The sequence below is a fragment of the Peromyscus eremicus genome, chromosome 4 (genome assembly GCF_949786415.1).
Source record: "Peromyscus eremicus chromosome 4, PerEre_H2_v1, whole genome shotgun sequence".
Classification (NCBI taxonomy): domain Eukaryota; kingdom Metazoa; phylum Chordata; class Mammalia; order Rodentia; family Cricetidae; genus Peromyscus; species Peromyscus eremicus.
In genome coordinates, this window is record NC_081419.1 from 11750967 (window position 1) to 11772248 (window position 21282).

Below are 21282 nucleotides of genomic sequence, written 5' to 3' on the forward strand. Positions count from 1 at the left end.
ATGCCTGTTGAACCCACTGAAAGAAGCAACACAAGAGAGGAGCTAGGACCATCAAATGAGACCAAGTCAAGGCCGGCTGAGATCACCTGTAACGTGCCGGCTGTAGTGCACTTTTTCAAGTGTTCTTGCGGTATGGGGACTCCCTGTCCTTGGATCCACTGATGGGTGCACTTTGATGCTCAGTTAGGCTTGATCACAGCACTTAAGCCCATTTCCTGCCAGGCTGCATCTTCTCACACTTAGGGCTTACTCTTTTCAATTGGGCATTGGTCTACTTCTAGAACAATGGCTCTCAGTTCATCTGGTACTTGTTGTGTGACTCTGAGGTACCAGCCTTCTGAGCTGTGCTAGTATTTGTGCTGTGGTTGATTTGGAGCCAGCGTTGAACCACAGTCACTTTCTCAATGGCAAAATCTCTCTCTTTCTCTCTTATAAAATAGGAAAAAATGTTTCAATCATATTTTCTCTAATACATTTTAAAAACTGACTCTAATGAATGCCTTCATCTCGAACCTGCCTGTAAATGTTGGGAGCAACCACACAGATGAAGAAATAGCAAACGCTTATTAAAGAAAATCATTAAATGTGGGATTTCATTCAATCCTACTCTGTAGCATTTGAGATAAAAGTTGTATTTCCCCTGCTAGCTCAAAAGTGAGGACTGGAACAGCCATAAGCTCTGTGCGCTGCATGGCTACAGGGGCCCTGCTGTGCACACATGGACACCACTGTTCTAGAATGCAGCAGCCCCATTCTTTCCTCTTCCCACTTTACCTTCCTGTCACCCAGGAAAGGCCAACTTTTACCCAATATCTTTATCAGCATTATTTTTCTCAATAATCATACAAGTAGGTGCTATTTCCATTTACAGATGAGAACTGTGAGAATCAAGAGGTGGAAGGGCTTTCAAATACATCCACTAATAGATGACACAGTCAAAGCCATGCTTCCCCTCATGTGACCTCCTTAGCTCCCTAGAGCCACAGAGCTGCTGTAGTGACCCCGAAAGCCCAGTGTTGGGAGCATCAGTCTCTGCTCCATTCCCAGGACCAGTAAGTAGTTCAGAGGAAGAGGGAGGGGAGGAGGAGTGGGAGGGAGAGAGTGGGAGCTCTAGCTTTTGAGAGCAGGAACATCTCTGCAGTCCACCTTGGACTCCTATTCTCAGTGAACCTGCGCAGCTCAGGCTGGAGGCTCTGACTGTAACTCTCAGACTACTTGTCCACACAAATGGGAAAACAAGATAATCTTCCACAAACTTTCGCTGCAAATCTGGGCTACATAAAGGTACCACTCTGCATGCAATAAAAGCATGGGTTCTGTGATGAAAACAATTTGGTGGTTCCACAGGGGTTGAGGTGTGGCTCAGTGGAGGAGCACTGCCAGTATGTATAAAGTTCTGGATTCCATCTTAGCTCTACAAATCAAACAAAATGTTAAACTCTGAATTACCACAGAATGTAGCAAGTCTACCACGAGGTATAGCTCTTGTACACATGCCATAGAGTTATTCACAATGGCCAAGAGGTGAGACAATTCACCTTTTTGAAGCCCAGATTTGTAGGAAGAATTTGTGAAAGGTCAATAGATGAAGGGAAAAACACAATGTGGTTTGCCCATGCATGGACTATTACTCAGTCTTGAAAAGGGACAACATTTTGATATCTATTGCAACTTGGATGAACTTTTAATTCATGTCATATGAAATAAGCCAGACACAGGGACAAACATGGTGCCATTCTACTTCTAGAAAACAACAATGAGTAATTCACAGATGGTAGATTAGAGGTTATAAAGGGCTGCAGGGGATAGAAATGGGAAGTTACTGGGTAATGAACATTCCGGATCAGTTGAGAGTGATAAGAGACTGAAAAAACATACAGTGGTGATGGCTTTGAAGCCCTGTGAATACAGCAACACCTGAGATGTGCAATTGGCAATGGTCAGAATAGCAAAGCTTACATTTTCTACAACTGAAAAAAAAAGTTTGAAGACAGATTTAGGGTCCATTCCAGGATTCCTCATTCATAAGATGTATGGATAGTAACAGGGTCTGTGTATGGTCACATTCCAGTCTCTTGATTTCCTCCTTTCTCATCTGTGCTGAGGATAGTGTCTTAAGGCTGCTCAAGTCCTTTTTGGCTCAAGATGGAAACATGGGAAATTAGTCACTGGCCTGTGAGTGCTCTAGGAGTCCTCTGTATACCACAGCCCATCAAGGATCCTGGGTATGTCCCACTCATGAGTACCTCTCATATGAGTCAGCTGAAACTGGCCTTTTCCCTACACTGTGACAAGTTGGCCCCATAGTCAGGCTCCTGCACACACTTGAATTTTTTTCTACCCAGAAGGCTTAGGAATAAGAGCAACCCAAAGCTTTATTCACAGAGATGTTTGGTGGAGTGTTAACTAAAGTACTAAAAGGTGGGAACAACCTAACAGCCCAGCAGGGGAGTGTGGCCAGGGCAATAATGCCTGTGGCATACTCAGTGACATGCTGTGTAAAATGTATATGATGCCACCAATGTGGGAGAAATAGACTTTAACTTTTAATCTGTTGAGCTCTGGACACCCTTTGCATCATGGGAAACAAGTAAATGTAATACACACAAATATATGTTTGGTGGGGTTGTGGTGATGTTTTAGTTTTTCTATTTAAGAATAATTTTCTATTTTCCTTCACTCTAAAAGTAAACATAAAATACAGGTTTCTTTCTGCAAACCCAGGAGATCAACAATGTTACTCAAGCAGGATTCTGATGCGTGTGGTGCAGTTCCAACCTGCTACAACACAGCCTGGTGCATTCATGCTTGAAAGCCAAGCTATCAATCTGCCTTTATTTTAACTTCTGTGCCTTCGAGGGTTTTTAGATGGATAAATATGACTCAGCAGAATCATGTGCAAAAACAAGGGCTGTAAGGTGGATGATACAAGTGTCACTCTTCAGAACCTAGAATGGATTAGGAAAGTAGGATGGAACTGAGCTGGCTGCTGCATGTTCACACAGCGTGTTTATAGTGTTCACCCCAGACTATGGGCTTCTGTCATCTCAGGGAAGGCAGGCCAGCGGGTTGGCCCTAAGAGGGCCATACTAGCTAACTGAATAAAGAGTACCTGTAATGTTCCACAAACAGAACAGGCTACCTCTCCAGGTGCCAATGTACCCAGGTTCTACTCTTTGAGTAGATATTTCCAAGACCCACAGTGGCCAAATACAGGAGATGTACCCTCACATGCACTGTCTTGAGGTGACTCCATGTAGAGAAGTTAAGAGAGTGCACAGAAGGAACAAATCTTTAAAACTGAGGCCAGTGAGTTTCAAAAGGGGTGGATCAGTTTTGCTCAGATTTCCTGATATCATTTTAAACAAAGAAGCAAGGTAGAATAATCTTTTTAAAAAGCATGCTTCTCCCTAGGAGGTAGAAGGGAGCCATTCAAGGCAAACTCAAGAATCACACTACTGTCCCACCCTGTGAAAGTTGCATTCTTCTACCAAGCAGATAATGGACCCTTGGCCTAGCAATTAAAATCATTTGTCTTTTATCCCCTTCTTGCCAAAAAGGACCCCAGCCCTAACTAGTTAATCCCCAATACACACTGCTGCTCTCAGAGTTGCCTGGCAACTACCAGGAGGCGTGTCAGAGAGCAAGAAAGGCCTAAATAAATGAGCTGGAGCCTGTGCTGTGCTTGACATGGATAAAGAGGTTCTCTGAACAGGGCTTCCTGGCTGCTTGTAGTTCTGTCATTTGAGTGGGAAGAACAAGTTGGCTTGGCCAACACTGTTAAATATTCTGGGCTTTGCCACTGATGTTTTCCAGGTAACTGAAAAGTGGGTCACATGCCCCTGTGATTTGCAGACACCTCCCCTCTTCCAGGGAGAAGCTACCTCCAGAGCCTCCCAACAGGACAGGGAGCAATGCATGCACATGGAACACAGGCCCAGGGCCAACCCCTGTCTCCAACACTGCTCTATCCATTCATTTCTCACACCCATTCTTCTGTCCAATGGTCCAAAATACACTGGCTAACACCTTCATTCTGTGCCATGGCCTGTACTTGGCACAGGAAGCAAAAAGAATTATTAGGATGGAACACATGAGAACTAGAACAAAAAGTAGGCAAGGGAGTGCAGTAGGAGGAACCTTGTCTTGGAGTCTCCTCCTAGCTCTCCTACATTTTGGGAAGTCATTGCCAAGGACAGCCTTTGCCCCATCTGTAAGATGGACAAGGCAAAGGTCAGGCAAATTGGGAAGATCATGGCTGGGAACCACGTCCTAGTTTGTGGGAAGCCACTGAGGAGGGATAGACAGAGCTGTTCTCTCATCTTCTCCCTTTTCAACTAGGGGAAGTCCCTTTGAAACAACTCACCTGGCCCTGAAAAGACCCACCTAGCCCAAGCTAGGCCCAATATGAAGCAGCCTCAGCAAGAGGGCCTTTCCTTTTCCTTCTGATGTAGATAAAACAAAGCTCAAAGGCACTCTGAATGTTTCCAGTAGGGAAAAAACCACAAAGGTTCTCAAGCGAGCTCTAAGCCACTGGCAGGAGCCTTTCAGGCCAGGACTGGTCCCTCTACACAAGCAGGCAGGGATCAACTGGCCCTGCAGGAGCTGCATCCCAAATACTTCTGCCTAGAGAGGAATCCTAGTGAGGAACAGGAAACAGGCTAGCTGTTCCAGGACTGACAGGCAGGCCCTGGGCTGGGCTTATTCAAGCTTCACTACAATCCTGCAAGGAGCAGGCTCCACATGGAAAGAAGCTGAGGCTCAGAGGTGTGAAAGAGCCCTAAGTCAGAGCTGCTTAGGAGCGGAGTAGAAAGTAGCAGCTCATGTTTTCAGAGCAATGTAAGCAGTTACTCTGAGGCCACCAGTTTCCTACCACCACACAGCAGTTGTTCTGGGTGGGAGGCCACTAAACCTGTTTGGACAGCAACACGCCACAAGTAGCAAGGGCAGGTGTGGCAGAGGGGCGGGCAGTGACTCCCAGGCTTTTCAGGGCCCTCCTCGCTGCAGGTTCTCTCTGCTCTCAGTCTCTTGCTCCTCCCCTCTATCTCTTGGGTTCTGTTCTGTACCCAGCCACCCATTTCTTACCCCCTCAGCACCAAAGCCTTAAATACTCTTGGATCCTTTGACCCAGTAAATCCACGCCAGGGAAAATGCTTAAGAAAAATCATTCAAACTACACATGAAGAGTTAGAAAAAGATGCTCTCATGAGTGTGACTTAAAATTGGGGAATGTGAACAACAGTCAATAAAAGCCAGCAACAGGATAATGAGTGGGCCTTGGCCCTGATTTCAGATCTCAGGAACTAGGTAAAAATCTGTCAGTGTGTTTACATATTTACCTTTTTTGAAGCCTCCTAGGTAACTGTGGTCCACAGGCTTTCATCAAATGACATTTGATAAGAGATATTTTATATGATGTGAAAAGTGCTTACTCATACTAAAGGCAAAAACAGACTAGTAAGTGGGATACTGGATTTGTCAAGGATAGCTCAACTGCTTAAAAGAAGTAAACAAAACATAGCAAAAATAAAACTCAAGACCCCAAACAAAATAGAAGACAGGAGATAGGGTGGAAACCTGCTGACACACCACTTCAACTCTAGATGATGGGACCAGGGTGTTGCTTCTTTCTAGTTTTGTTTCTTTAAACATTTTAACCAAGAGCAGGTGCTATTTATATTTTATTTTATTCTCTCAGTGCAATGGCTAGAACTCAGGGCTTTGTGTATACTACGCAGGCTCTCTACCATTGAGCTATATCTCCAACCTAACTATCTAGACCTAACTAGATAGATACGGTACAATGATCTATCTATCTATCTATCTATCTATCTATCTATCTATCTATCTATCTATCTATCTACCTACCTACCTACCTACCTACCTACCTATCTATCTATCTATCTATCTATCTATCTATCTATCTATCTATCTATCTATCATGAGTATGTGTAGATGTGCCTGTGTGCTTGAATGTTGTTCACATTCCCCAATTTTAAGTCACACTAATAGTGTTGCTCATGAGGCTAGAAGAAGGTACCAGATCTTCTGGTACTCAAATTACATACAGGTGGTTGTGAGTTACCTAATGGGTACTGGGACCTGAACTCAGGTCTTCTACAAGAACAGTTTATATTCTTAACTGCTGAGCCATCTTTTCAGCCCTAATTGGTACAATTTGATAAGCATACAAATGACTAAAAGATGTATGATCGTGGGGAAGCATTCCCGTCCTGTAGCACTGTCTGCCCCATACCTCAGATCATTACCTAACATGCCATTCTTCCAGCTTTGCAGCAACTTTTCATGCTCACATGTGCTCTGTAGCCATTTTAAACAATTTTTTTTCTTTTTTCTGTTTCTTTCTTTCTTTCTTTGTTTGTTTTTTGAGACAGGGTTTCTCTGTGTAGTTTTGGTGCTTGTCTTGGATCTCACTCTGTAGACCAGGCTGGCCTTGAACTCACAGAGATCCACCTGGCTCTGACTCCCAAGTGCTGGGATTAAAGGCATGCGCCACCACCGCCTGGCCTCATTTTAAACAATTTTGCATGAGGAATTGTGCAACTCCACTTTTCAGATAAGGAGAAACCGCTAGAATTAAATTTACAGCTTAAAACCCCCTTAGGTAACAAGGTGACCACTATCGGCACAATGCTTAATTGGGGAACCTCAGACCTTCTGGTCTCCCTCCTTGCTTTACAGACAAAAGCCACCCTTGCACAGATGAATGAGATTGAAAGCATGACAGTTCTGCCATATCTCATTGATTCTAAGATGAGAACTTCCCACTGAAACGTGGATGTATCTGATAATTGATTTTGTGCTCTCTCTTCTTTAACACCACAGCAAGTGCATTTACAACAAAGTGTATCTTGTGACCAAATGACAATTAGATTCAAGGAAATATGCCACACCTACAGCCAAACCTGTCATTAGTTTCAGATAATGCTTTAATGGCTATATAGTATGTATCATGTGGAGTTGCACAGATACATAAGGCATCTCCCCAATGCCTACTGTGAACTGTGCCAATTCATCTCCATTACAAATTCCACTGATTATGAATACCATGGCATCAGGCTTTCCCCTTTCTTTCTTTCTTTCTTTTTTTTTTTTTTGGTTTTTCGAGACAGGGTTTCTCTGTGTAGCTTTGCGCCTTTCCTGGAACTCACTTGGTAGCCCAGGCTGGCCTCGAACTCACAGAGATCCACCTGGCTCTGCCTCCCGAGTGCTGGGATTAAAGGCGTGCGCCACCACCGCCCAGCTTCCCCTTTCTTACCAGAGGCACTACCATCCTCTCTCAGCTTCTCAATCTCAGAAGCCACTTGACATTATATGCCATTTGTCTACCGTCGTTCATCTATTATTAGGTCAAGTCCTTTCTTCTACTATGGAACCTTCTCCTGCTCAAATCTGCAATCAGATGTATCACATCTCCACTCGGAACCTTATGCTCCTACAGAGTAAAGTGCACACTCCCAGACCAGCATCCAAGCCTCTGCCACATCTGGCTCAGTCCATCCTCCTCCTCCAGACACAGGAGTATTGCCGCCAAGCCATGGCATGCTCAACAGCCCACACTTGCAGCAGGGTGGGGTGCTTCTGTTCTGTTCTTTCAAGCCTCGCTCAGCAGACCCCATGCAGGTCTCACCTTTCTTATGATACATTTTAGGGCTTGTGTGATGCTGACAGCAACAAGAAGTAACAGACAAGAAGGCTTATTCACATTCTGAAGGTGAAGAAAGTAAAATTTAACCTCATGGAGTGACTTGTTCAAGTTTTATACAGCTAAGAAGTATAGAGCCAGGCTTTAAACTCCTGGGTTTCTGCTTTTTAATCCAGAGCCTGTCATAGTCAATTCCAACCAAAACCACCTCTTCTGGGGGCTCATGTGTCCAGCTCATATCTAGCAATATGTACCTGGATTCTAGAAATGCATGTGACAACTGTGAGGTAAGTACCAGGGTGAAAATGTGTCCAGCTTGCTGGGTCCCACCAACCCTGGGAACTCTCCTTTTAGACAGAGGTGAGGACAATGTTTTCCCTAATTACACTAACTCTTAAAACTTGTTTGGTTTGTCTGGGCCCAAGATCATGTCAGAGTTGGAGCCAGCTCTCCTCTAGACAAGCAGGACACAGGAACTTGCTTTAAGCTGATAGGCATTAGTGGACCTGGAAGGGGGAAACTAGAAATGGACTGTGTTGACCTAGATCAGTATGACTACAGTTGATCCCTCACACAGTCTGCCTGGGCTACATATGCAGTCTGCTCAGCCAAGACACAGAGGTTGCCAGGGTTAAGGGATATCAGGAGGGACATCAGTGGGAAGCTTCCAGGGGAAGTAGGAAGAAATGGTGGAACTGCCTTTGGTTTCAGGAAGAACATGACCTCTTTGTACCCACATGACAACATCACCTCACAGGGCAGGCAGGTAAAATGAATGGCCAACCAGGCTCAGGTAGGTGGAAGGGCTAGGCAGGCAGGTAACGCTACTGCCCAGTCCCATCTGTGTGTTGCTGTCATTTAAATCATGATTATATATATAGGAGCCACCAAAAAGTCAATCTCTAGGATGAGGGAACCCTTTGAAAGACAAGGGGCAGTGAGGCATAGGACAAAATCATGAGCTTTGGGACTGTTGGTAAATCATTTTTCTTCCTTGAAGCCTTGGTGTCCTCATTTGGAAAGTGGAAGTGATCATCACTATCTCACAGTTGACTTTTGGGCCTTCACTGAGAGCTGGACAACCATGAAGGGCCTGGCTTGGGATTTAACACAGGTAGCGGGGGTGCTTTAATGTCTTCCCTTCACAGAAACAATGAGGGCTTCATAAGACTAGTTCACCCAAGACCCTCCAACATACATACACACACACACACACACACACACACACACACACACACACACACACACACACACAATCTTGAGGAGAACCAAGGATTTCTCATAGCTAGCTGATCCCTAACCAAACATGGACACTATTACACGCCAAGAGGCTACTCACCGGCTCAATTCTCAGTGCATTCCGATAGCTGCCAAAGAAAGCAGCCTGGGCCTTTAGAAAGGCTCTGGCCACACCATCGCCTGTGGTTGTAGAGACCTTCTTCAGCCTGTTCTTCAGGGAGGAGATCTGGTGACAGGAGAAGGAAGACAGTATGAGAGCAGGTCACAGAGGGGCAGATAGCTAAGCCTGGCACCCAGAAAGCCTTACATAATTTCAGGAGGAGTCAATTTGGTGGGGAAAGAAGTGTCCTCAGCATTAGGGCTTGCTGTGGTATATTTCACACATCTCTAATTTAGAGAGTACAGTTTGGTGTCTAAGTGTAAGAGTGTACAACAATCACAACCATCTAATTCTAGAACATTTTTACTACCTCCAGAAGAAACCTCATCTCCCACCCTTGTCTTGACCAATCTACCTGCCCTGCTCATGCTGCATAAGTCATGTGCCTAGAATCACAGGACCAGCAGGTCGTCCCACAGGACCAGATTCTTCCATGTATCACTGTTTTCTATAATATAATATATGAGGTCTTCATTCCTGTGGTTGAATAATATTCTACTGTATACCACATTTTATTTGTCAGTCTCTGCTTTGGGGTGATGAATACTGGGGCTATTATAAGGATTCATGGTATGGAGACAGCAGAGGTTTGGAGGCAAGAACCTGAATAGCGAAAGCCTTCTGTTGCTGGACCTTGTGCAGTGAAGATCAGTTGAAAGGACCTGTGAAGTCATAGAGCACAATGCCAACACACAGTCAACCATTAAAATATGGTTAACTGAGTAAAGGGAACACTCCTGTGAGGTTACTAGAAGGGTAGGTTATTTGCTTGGACTATATCAAGGTCAGAAGGGACAGAAACAAGTGCCTGGGGGCCAGCTGCTATAAAGCGAGAGACAATAGAACAGTTTTTATCTGAAAGTAGTTAGGCATCTGTCATAGCATGTGTGTGTGCATATGTGTGTGCATACGTGAGTGCACACACACTGCTCTGCTGTGCTTCCCTGTCTGGAACCACAGACTCAAAGGCCGCAGGACTGAGAGCCCCTGAGGAGTGATGCATGTCCCTTGGCCCCAGATAAGTTCTGTCATGGATTTTCAACTTGAGACAGAAGTATGAAAAAACACGCTTTACTAAAATGTTAAAAAAAATATTACCTACTCCCCATCCCCCAAATAATAAAAACCCTGTCCCTCTTGAGGACCTGGGTGACATTTCCATCCTTTGAAACAGTACCTACACTGTCGCTCTTCTTTTGGTTCCTCAAAGGCCTTGGGCCACCTGTGCTGCGGATTATTCCTCACTTAACCTTCCCTGGCCTTTCCCTTTCATTCAGGAGGTGTTTAATTACCTTGGATTCACAAGCTGCACTTCAGGTGAGCCTCCCCTAATGGCCTCATTACCATCTTACACAAAGAAGGAGTCGGTGATGATAACTGAGCAAACAGAAAAGAGCTCCTTCCTGTCTGCCCCCGCTGGTCTGAAGCTAGCCAAGTGGTCCCAGGCTCCTGACACGCTGTGAGCACCTAGGCCAAGACTTCTGAAGACCTTGTTCATCCCGAGCCATGGAGAAGCTTTTGTCTTGACCTGACAGTACTTCAAACTTTGAAACTGCAAGTCTATGTGTATCTAATAGCTCAGAAATGCATTCTGTCTCTTAAATAAAAGCAAGGGAAGAAAATGGAAGGCTTAAATAACCCGCCATCATACATCTAAAGCTGAACTAGCCCTGGGTGTTCCTGGGGTGCTGGTGAAATCACTACATAGGGGCTTGTCAGGGGTAATTTGGGGTGAAAGAAGTGTCAATGAGGATGGCTTCCTCCTTTAATCACCTGTCACAGGAGGAAGACAGAAAAAAAAAGGGAAGAGGGTATAAGACTGCTCAACAGTTCCTCTCTACAGCAGCCCTCTTCCTCTGCAATCCATCTTGGGCACTGCAGTACCATCCAGCCGGCTCCTGAACCACAGGCCAGACTCTGTACCTCTTCATCCCTGCGCATAGCTACACACATCTCATCAACACCACCCCGAGCCTGCCCTCACCATTCAGTGTACATGACCTTGGCCCTGTGAGGTACAGCTCAATTCATTCTCTGGGTAAGCTGTCTGCTTTTACGTTCTTTTTAATGCCATCTACCCACAGCTGTCCTAGTAATCTTGTGAATAACCAAATACAACCATTTTAATCCTGGCCAAATCTCTGGCATCTGGGCCCTCTCCATCACCACCTTTGGAAGAGCTGGGCTGCTTAGACCAGGCCGAGCAGACTGTCCTACTGGCTCATTCTCACCTATCCTGCTTGATCTTATACTGGACCCACTGATATGAAATTACTCTTCAGTCCAGCCCATGCATACAGCTGTTGTCTCTTGTCCCTACCTGTCCTGTTGTAGACATCTGCTTACTCTTTGAAAGACTGTCCACATCTATATGACCAGGGTTTATGAAATGATCACAGGTTTAAGATAAAGTGCTGTATGTTGGGAATGGCAGAATTCCAAACCAACATGAAAAGATATTCCTCAAATACTTTCAAATAGCAGTGGCGGCACAGGGAGTGGGGGTGGGTAGGATGGGGATGGGGATAGATGGGATGGGGGACTCAAGTTGCAGAGCAGCATTTATAGCATGAATCATTTACTAACTCATGTAAATATATACATGTGCAGTAAAAACCAAATGTCATGTACCAACCGTTAACTATGTAAGGATGCTTTCACTTTGTTTTATAAAATTGATTGTTTTGATTATCCTTTATAAAAAAAAGCATGTTATTTTCATAATAAAGAAGTAGAGTGAGGTATTTTTCTTTAATAGTCAAATTAGCCACTGCCTTGGGGTAAAGGAAAGGGAATCCAGATGTCCCCCAATCTGTGAAGTCTCTTTTGACCACTAAGCTAGGCCTGTGGACCATGTACGTGGTTCTGCCATGGACTGCTGTCTACCAAATCTCTTGCTAACCCAGATCCCTCAGTGCAGCACTCCCTGAAGATTAAAAGAACAAGTGAATGAGCTTGGGAAGGGCATTACAGCAGCAGCTTTGCTTGGAAGAATGTTGAGCTAGGACCACATTCTTCATGGCTAGGAGCTGATCTCAGCTGGAAAGGACCCAGGTTGGGGAGGAGGGGACAGACTGATACCCATCCATTGCATGAGATTTAGCTCAATGGCAAGGCAAACAAGCATCTGCATATGAAATGAGTGGGAGGCAATACACAGGGAGTAAGTAGAATGACAGGCGGCATTGCCCTCCCTCAGCCTACCCCCACATTTTGTCTTTGTGCTGGGTCCCTAGTCTCTGTCAGGTCTCTTGGCATCATCAGCTAGCTCCCCATTGACTCTTCAGGCACAGCACAGGGGTGCAGTCTGCTTAGCTAAGGCCTGGGACTGGTGATTTGCCTTCCTACTTTTTCTACCTGTTGAACTTCAGTTCCCTTATATTGGCCATTCATGGACATTGTAGGAATTTGGGTACAATGGCTATGAAGGGATGTAGTAGGCTACCCAGTATTCTGTTTTGTCATCAGTCCAAATGTTATCTTCCACCAGGACTACTGGAACAGTCTTTAAGCTGGTGTTTCCTTCTCCATTTTCTCCCAGGTCTAATCCATCTTTGAACTGCATAATCTTCAGAAAAGAGAAGAGTGAATCACGCTTCCCCTGAAATCTTCAAGGGCTCCCTGATGCTAATACAATAAGGTCCAACTTCCAAAGCCGTCCACAGCTTTTTAGCAAGCCATACTTTCAGCTTTGCCTTCTACTTGACTTGTAAGGCCTCCAATCCTACTACTAATATTCTTTACTGAAACCTATAACAAAATCCCCAATAATAATTTTTTAAAAAGCTATCAAACTTCCGTGATGCCCCTTATCAAATCCTGTAGATCATTCTCAGGGCTCACAAATTAATGTTGGTACCCAATGCTCAAGATGTGCTAGGATGGAGCTGCAGACAATGGATGAGACGAGCTCCTTCTAATCCAGCTCCCAGCATTCAGTATGAATGAGCTCACTCCTGGTTAAAAAAGGGGTTCCACATCCTATATACAACCATCTATTATCTCATTTTTAAGCTTTTTTTTTTTTTTTTTTTAAAACATGTCTATGTAGCCCTGGCTGTCCTAGAACTATGTAGACCTGGTAGGCCTGGAACTTACAGAAAGCTGCCTCTGCTTCACCCCCACCTCCTTTAATTCTGGAATTAAAGGCATGTGATATCACATCTAACTTCCTTTAGCTCTTTATGTAACAGCAGATTGCAGGTCTTTGTCCACTGAAGGGGGAGGATACCCTTGCGACACCTAGCAGCACTCAACAACAGGTACATCTCTTCACTTGGTTGTAACTTGTGGCCTAGGGGTGAGAGAGTTAATATGGCATACTACACAATGTCATATCCAAGATATTCTTAGCCACTTTTTGCTAGCAAGTCCTAGCAAGGCCTGGGGCTGTGTCACTCAGATGAGGTTCCCCCACCTCCTTGGTTACTCTTGAGCTCTAGTTCCACTGTCTTCTCTTCCACCCCAGGACTCTTGCATAGACTACTTCCTATTTGGAGTGTTCTCACTTACCATTACCCTCTTAACTTACAATTTGGGAACTTCCAACTGAATTTTATACAATGATGGGAATGATCTATTTCCTGCTCAATGCTGTTCAAAAGTTGATTGCTCAGAGTACTTGAAATGTGTCTAGTACAACTGAAAAAGGTTGTATTTCACTTTATTCAGTTTGAATTTAAATGGTCACATATGAGTAGCAGATACCATACTGGATGGCAAAGGGCCCTGTTGAAATGCTACATCCCCAGTCTGATACCACAGACTAGACCAAAGTTCTCCTGCTATGTACTCCACTGTTCCTTCTCTCTACCACCACACAACAATGAATAATGATGAATTTGACAACAGCCAATTCAGGCCTGTCTTTTCGAACAGACTGACCAAGGCCCTCTACAGTGTAGGCACAACACTTGACTAGAGATACAGTTCTTTTCAAGTTTGGCTGAAGCCAGCCTGTGCAGGAGCCTCACACAGGAGTTGTACTAACTGCTGGGTATATATGAATTGGAGTCCAGTGTTTGCTAGTTTGACAAATTAGACACCAGAAGGGACAGAGAGTCACATTTCCCCCCAAACAAACTGATTGTCCTCCTTTCTTGATTAAACTATACATTAAGACTTTGTTCCTAAATCCCTGGGGCGTGGCTGGGTCCAGAGGGCGTAGTGACTTGCTTTCTCCTCTGCAGAGCTGGGGGGCTCACTTTGTCCTCTTCCCACTAGCCGTAAAAATTGGCCTAGTCTATTTATTTATTGGTGAGTGTACTGGTTGAGGTCAGAGATCAATGCTGGGTGTCTTTCTTTATTGTCCTGCATCCTTTTATTGGTGTATATATGGGAGGGTGTCTTCACTGATTACTTTCCACCTTATTTTTCAAAGCAAGGTCTCTTGCTGAATCTACAACTCATGGATTTGGTTAGTTTGGCTAGCAAGCTTGCTTCAAGGAGCCCATCTCCACTACCTGCATCCTGAGTTTAAAAGTGGTTCACTAAGACCTCCTGGATTTTATGTGGGTGCTGGGGATACAAACTCTGGCCCTTACATTTGTGAACAAGCACTTTAATCAGCTGAACCACCTCTCCAACCTGTTGTGGGATGGTCTTTCTGTACACTGTGAATATGTTTTATTAGCACTGGTTAATAAAGAAGCTGCTTTGGCCTATAGCAAGGCAGAATAGAGCCAAGAAGGAATCCAAGCAGGAAATCCAATCCAACAGGTCAAAGAAGCATGGAGCCAGGGGCAGATGCCAGCTAGCTGTCCAAGGAGCAACATGCCAGCAGACCAGTAAAATCATGGCCATGTGGTAACACACAGATTAATAGAAATGAGTTAATTTAAATGTAAGAGCTAGCCAGTAATAAGCCTGAGCCACCGGCCAAACATTCATAATTAATATTAAGTCTCTGAGTGATTATTTGGAAACAGCTATGGGACTGGGCAGGGCAGAAAAAAGCCTCCATTTACAAATGGTGCCCAATGTGGGGCCCATACAGACACATAAAACCTGAGAAAGCTTTAAAAAGGTTCTAATGCATAGAAAGGGAGCCACACGGGGCTTCCTAGTCTCTCATGCCAGCCATAGTGCCCAAGAAATAATAAAGTCCTTAAAAAAAAGAGTAAAGTAATATTTTAAAAAGCCACACAAAGATGGAGAATACACAGAGAGTCTATATATTATTGTGTTGTCTTTGGGATTTTTTTTAGCTGCTATGAGACATTTGATTGTAGAGGCTGCTAGATTAAATCAATTTGTATATTTTTGGAAATATCTTGATTCCAAGGTTGCAGTTAGAAGATATGTTACTTTGGAAAAGATGTTCTGCTTTTTAAACAAAAGGAAATAAGAGACTATGGATTAAGAAAAATCACATTGGGGCCGGGTGATGGTGGCGCACACCTTTAATCCCAGCACTTGGGAGGCAGAGTCAGGTGGATCTCTGTGAGTTCGAGGCCAGACTGGTCTACAGAGCGAGATCCAGGACAGGCACCAAAACTACACAGAGAAACCCTGCCTCGGAAAAACCAAAAAAAAAAAAAAAAAAAAAAAAAAAGAAAGAAAAAAAGATCATATTTGATCAAGGAAGACCCCCTGAAATCCTAAATACAGACAGGAGAAAATAAACCTAAAGTAACTATAAGACACATAACATATATTTTACCTACCCAAACATAAAACAAAAATTATCTTTGTACAATGCACAGTTTATATTTGTATTAATGCAGATATGTATGTTACCTTTAAAAGTTTATATATTTTCAGAACAAGGGGACCAGACACCAATAAAAATGGATGGCCCAGATGATCTAATGTTTAAATACACCTCTGTTACAGTTTCCTCTGAGTTCTGCATCCAAAACAGCTTTAAGGATGCTGGCTGAGATGGACCAGATCACAAAATACCCCAGTCAGGATTTAATCATATTTCTTAATTTTCTTAGAGTCCCCATAAGATTACCAGTACCCTAGCCGGGTGGTGGTGGCGCACGCCTTTAATCCCAGCACTTGGGAGGCAGAGCCAGGCGGATCTCTGTGAGTTCGAGGCCAGCCTGGTCTCCAAAGCGAGTTCCAGGAAAGGTGCAAAGCTACACAGAGAAACCCTGTCTCGAAACCCCCCCCCCCCAAAAAAAAAAAAAAAAAAAGATTACCAGTACCCCCAATCAGCAGGAAGTAGTCTAGAGAATTATGCCCAAATTCCCAAAATATTGTTTATGAATGTTTGTTTTCATTTAAGGGGGGTGGAGTTGGCTATAAATAGTTAATGGTCATAGTCAATCCCTTTGTAAAGAAGAAAGGGGCATATGATATAGAAATGATGGGGAAAAGGGTAGATTATTATGAAAAGAAGGGTAGATTATTGAATCTACTTAAATCCAAAAAACAACTGTTAATCTTAAAATATTTTACATTGGTATGAATTTTAGCTTACTGATACAAATTTAATATCAATTTTGTTATACTGTATATTTCTAGTCTTATTTAAGGTAGTATGTTTATACAGCTCATTTAAAAATGTAATGTATAACTAAAAAATACAGATTAATAGTTAGTCATAGTCAAACTTATAGCCATAATAGTTAGATTTTCTAGGTATACAAAGATATATTTCAATTAGATAAGTAATCTTCAAAGACTTCAAAGACCTACATAATGTGGCATTTAAGATGTTTTAAGAACTTACACTTTTCTCAACAGCGAGACACGTTACTTCAAAGAGGATGACGGACATCGAAGAAACTCCTTATGGAGTTTACTTTCAATGTGGCAAGGCTAGCCACCTGGGCAAGAAATTGCTCTTGCCTGGACTGCTTGACAGTATGCTATATAAACTGGACATGCAGGACCCACAGGAAAGTGACCACTAAACTTTGCCAAAACAAGGTGGGATGGTCCTTCAGGTTCCTGCTTCACAGAAGAAATTACTGGACACTCTACAGGATACAGAGAAGTGACTGATGAGGTGGGACAGTCCTTCAAATTTCCTGCTTCACTGAAAAGTCTGCCAGATACTCTAGGCCTATAGGCTGAAGATAGATGCTCCAATGTTACAGAAGAACTTTGGGTGACCATCCAGGCAGCCAGATGTCTCTGTCATTTCTAGAGGTTTGGAAGTTGCCTGCAATGCACTTCCTGTTTACTGAGGTAATATTATATCCTTCTAGGGTCTTTGATGGAGTTGAAGACTAGATAGTTATAATTACCATTTTCCTTCATTATGATAAAAGGTAAATTAGATATGAAACTTTATACTCACAAAGATAGGATAGATGATAGAGTATTTTCCTTGATTTTGTCAAATAAAAATAGACTAGATATTATAATTGATTCTTACTTGATAACTATTTTTGTTGTATATAATTTTACTATGTTAAGGTTAAAACCTTCCTTTTAATTAGACAGAAAGAGGGAAAATCTGTGGGATGGTCTTTCTGTACACTGTGAATATGTTTTATTACCATTGGTTTTATTACCACTGCTTTGGCCTATAGCAAGGCAGGATAGAGCCATGCAGGAAATTCAAGTAGAGATACAGGGAAAAGAAGGGCAGAGCCAGGGGCAGATGCCAGCCAGCTGGCTACCCAAGGAGCAGACCTGTAACACCACGGCCATATAGATTAATAGAAAAGGGTTAATTTAAATGTAAGAGTTAGTTAGTAATAAGCTTGAGCCATTGGCCAAACATTTATAATTAATACTAAGCCTGTGATGATAATTTGGAAACAGCTATGGGACCAGGTGGGACAGAAAAAAGCCTCTGTTTCTATCAATCCATCCACCTTATTTTGAGACAGTCTTACACTGGACCTGTTTGGCTACACTGAATGGCCTCTAAGCCTCAGCGACCCTCCTAGCTCTCCTTCCCCAGCTCTCAGCTTACTGGCATGCTGTAGTTTTTGGCTTCTTTTAAGTGGTTGATGTGGATCCTAACTCAGGTCCTCACATTTGCAGGCAAACACTTTATCCATTGAGCTATTTCCTCAGCCCCTGGTTAATCTCTTTATTCCTTTGTTAGTTCTTGTCTCAAATCTGAAGCAGAAAATGTTAGCATGTGAAGGTAATCTCACAGCACTCTCTTTCCAGTGATAACTTCTGAAAGAACTATGGACCTATCAAGAGAGAGAAACAGGAACGCCCTGCTATTTAGTAAATGACACAGCAAGTGTTTCCATGCTCAGCCTCAGATGAAGACCAGAAAAACTGAGTGAGGTAGACGCTGTTATCCCCATTACACAGATGAGAAAACTGAGACTTAGGCCTCCATCTTATAGACAATCCAGTGGTGGGCAGAAGCCAGAGTCAAGCCTGGGTCTGTTCTACCCACAGACTGTGTTAGCCTGTTAATTTTCACTGCTGCCAGGATCTCTTAGGGCAGCAAATTGCACTTGTCTGTGACACTGGCTTACTGTCTCCCAACCTAATACATCTCCATTACTGCTTCCTCTCATTCCCTGCTTTTCTATTTCTTTCTTGAGAATATGGTTGGACCTTGACCTCAGTTGGGTTTAATTGCGTCTTCTGCATCCCATTTTCCCCACAAAGCTCTTGGTTCTCTGTGGGGGAGTGTAGGGCTATACTAGTTATGCGGAGCTCTGTGGTGGTACAGGTGATGACCCTGGAGATCCTGATCTCTGTTTCCTCCATCTCTCCTGACAACTCACGGGCTACATGTAAGTCAGAATGTTAGACGCAAGTGTCCTAATTCTAGCCAGCTTTTTGTCAGACAAAAGGATCAATTTTCATTATGTGAATGCTTATTTCACTATGCCATAATGATTCTAGTGAGTATCCTATGAAAAAGTCTCAAATTCTTAGAATGCTATTCTTGGAATGAAAAATATAACTAAAAAACCAAAACCAAAAGATTCCTACTTTCACTAGCTACTAAAGAATGTCCAGGAAGGGTCCAGTATGTCCACATGTACTCCAGCCTTTTTCCAAGAGAGAAACACACAGTAGCCAAGATGCTTGCAATTTCCTACCCTTCTACTCATTTGCAAAATCCACTTGCTCCAGTCCCTCTCCTTCCCCTTTTTTTTTGGTCCAGAATAAGTAAAATTGTCTTTGTTTTTTCTATAAAACAATTCAGCTTTAACACTACACACACACACACACACACACACACACACACACACACACACACACACACACAGAAGCTAGAAAAATCTTATCCAAACTCAAAGTGGATCTGAGCTCAAAGTGACATATTAGTAGGTAGCCATTCAATAAGAAGATTAATTCTAACCAAATATATACAATATATGTATGCTTTGGGGGAGTATTTTTAAAGCAGCCCCCCCCAAACTCCTGGCAGTTCAGGATTAAAGGTCAGATTTAAACCATCACCATGCTTCACAATGCAATCTGTGCAGTGCTGCGTAATGAAATGGTTCAGTAAAGGTGCTTGTGAAAATTCTTTTAATTAGGTCTAAGACTTTTCAGTTGTCAACGTGAATAAACCAAGAAGCATTCTCTTGCAAACAGAACACACAAAATAAAATGTAAGTTACCTTTGAAAAAGCAGAGGTGCTTTCAAAAGGAAAGTTAGACACTTGTTTTTTTTAAACAACATAACCTCTATCACTTTTAAAAACTACCAACATGAACAACAAACAGACTAGGAAACAAAAGCAAAGGGGGACTCAGATTTCTCATGATCCAGGGCACTACTGCTCAGCCCTAATGAAAAGTATTTAGAAGAAGACCCAATTGACTACAAATGTTTGTCAAAAGACTGATGACTTTCTTCAAAAGCAAAATCTGCCTTACCAGTTCACTTTAATGACTGTAATACATCAGCCTATCTCTGGAGACCAGTGAATGTGCCATAACAGTACCTGCAAACTAAGTGACACCCACTAAGACTATGCCTTAGTTCATTCCCACCCTTGTGTTGTAAGGCCCAAGGATGAGCTATCACTACAGGAGCATCCCTAAAACGTGATTTTCACTTTTTTTTTTTTTAAAAGAATTGTTACACGGATCAAACATCAAGACTTTCAAAGCCCCTAGAATGGTGCCTGGCATACAGTAGGTGCCTAATAGATAGTGGTTTTATTCTACATTAGCCCAACTCCAAAACCAAAATTACCCAAGCCCCAATTTTAGCATCAAAAAAGAATAATGGGTTCACAATGAACGTTTTCTAGGGCATCAATTACTGGAATGTCACTCATTATGCTGGGCTTATTTAGTGACCCAAACTCAGTGTGTATTTGGGATTTAATGAAGTGCTTGGTGTTTACCAAGATAAAAGCAGAGTTTGTCTCATCAATAAGACAGGGCTGAAGGGATATAGATTTCCATGCTTAGGAAGGCAGTCAGGCCAGATCCATGGTGGTTCACATGGGTATATCCACACAGAGTGAGATATCTCCCAAGGGGATCTGGACATCTCTACCTCCTCAGAGGAGGGAAGAAAACAGGAAGTGGGGTGGGGGTGGGAAGTGTGTGTAATAGATGTGTTTCACAGTGTCCCTGCTGTGATGAACAACTTGATCCACTTACAGTTCCAAACACATGATGCATAAAAGAGCTGACAGAAATTCAATTCTTGCAAAGAAAAGCATCTGCTCTCTAGTGGGAACGGCCAAATATTAAGCAGTTTTAAGGCAGGGCGAAGACCTGGAGGAGCACACTTCATTATCTACATAGCACAAGTAAGGAACGCAGAGGATTACAAAGCAAGCAGAGGAACCAGCATTCCAAGCATTAATTACCCAGGGTAAAACGATTCAAGTTAAATCTTTGTTTCAACAAATATTAAACCCAGCTGTGTTTATGTAGCAGTTGTGAAAAAGGAGGAAAAAAAAAGAGAAAGAAAGAAATCCATGTACAATATCTATGAGCTCTGCCAGTTAATTGAATTCGCTGGCAGCACTTCCTCCATGGTGAGCCAAACATCCTCAAAGATAAAATGTAGCTTTAAACAGACCTGGGGAAAACGGAATCAAGAAATTTCAACCAATAAAACACAACTCTTTACTAGTATAAAAGTGAAGTAAAATTCAGTAATGAAAGGAAGGAAGTCTCTTAAACATTTACTGCATTCCAAAGCTCAGAGCTGTGGTTTACTGCTAAGGGCTCTTCTGATGTCCTACAGTGCTCCTGCCCCGGCGTCTTTAATGAAGCCCCATAAAGCCTTCGATTGTTGACAAATCATATACACACACCCTGGCCAAGGTGTGCTGGGTCATGATGCTCCTTTGCTTCCTGCTTG

The 21282-nt window shown here is 43.1% G+C and overlaps 1 protein-coding gene across 6 annotated transcripts in view; it reads right to left on the bottom strand.

Moving 5' to 3' along the window:
• Nucleotides 1-21282, bottom strand: part of Dennd1a (DENN domain containing 1A) — a 502935-nt gene that overhangs the window by 138426 nt on the left and 343227 nt on the right. For all 6 annotated transcript variants that reach the window (XM_059260209.1, XM_059260211.1, XM_059260210.1 and 3 more), the window contains one exon: nt 9006-9131. In XM_059260209.1, coding sequence (XP_059116192.1) covers nt 9006-9131 — 126 coding nt within the window. The remainder of the gene's footprint in view (nt 1-9005; nt 9132-21282) is intronic.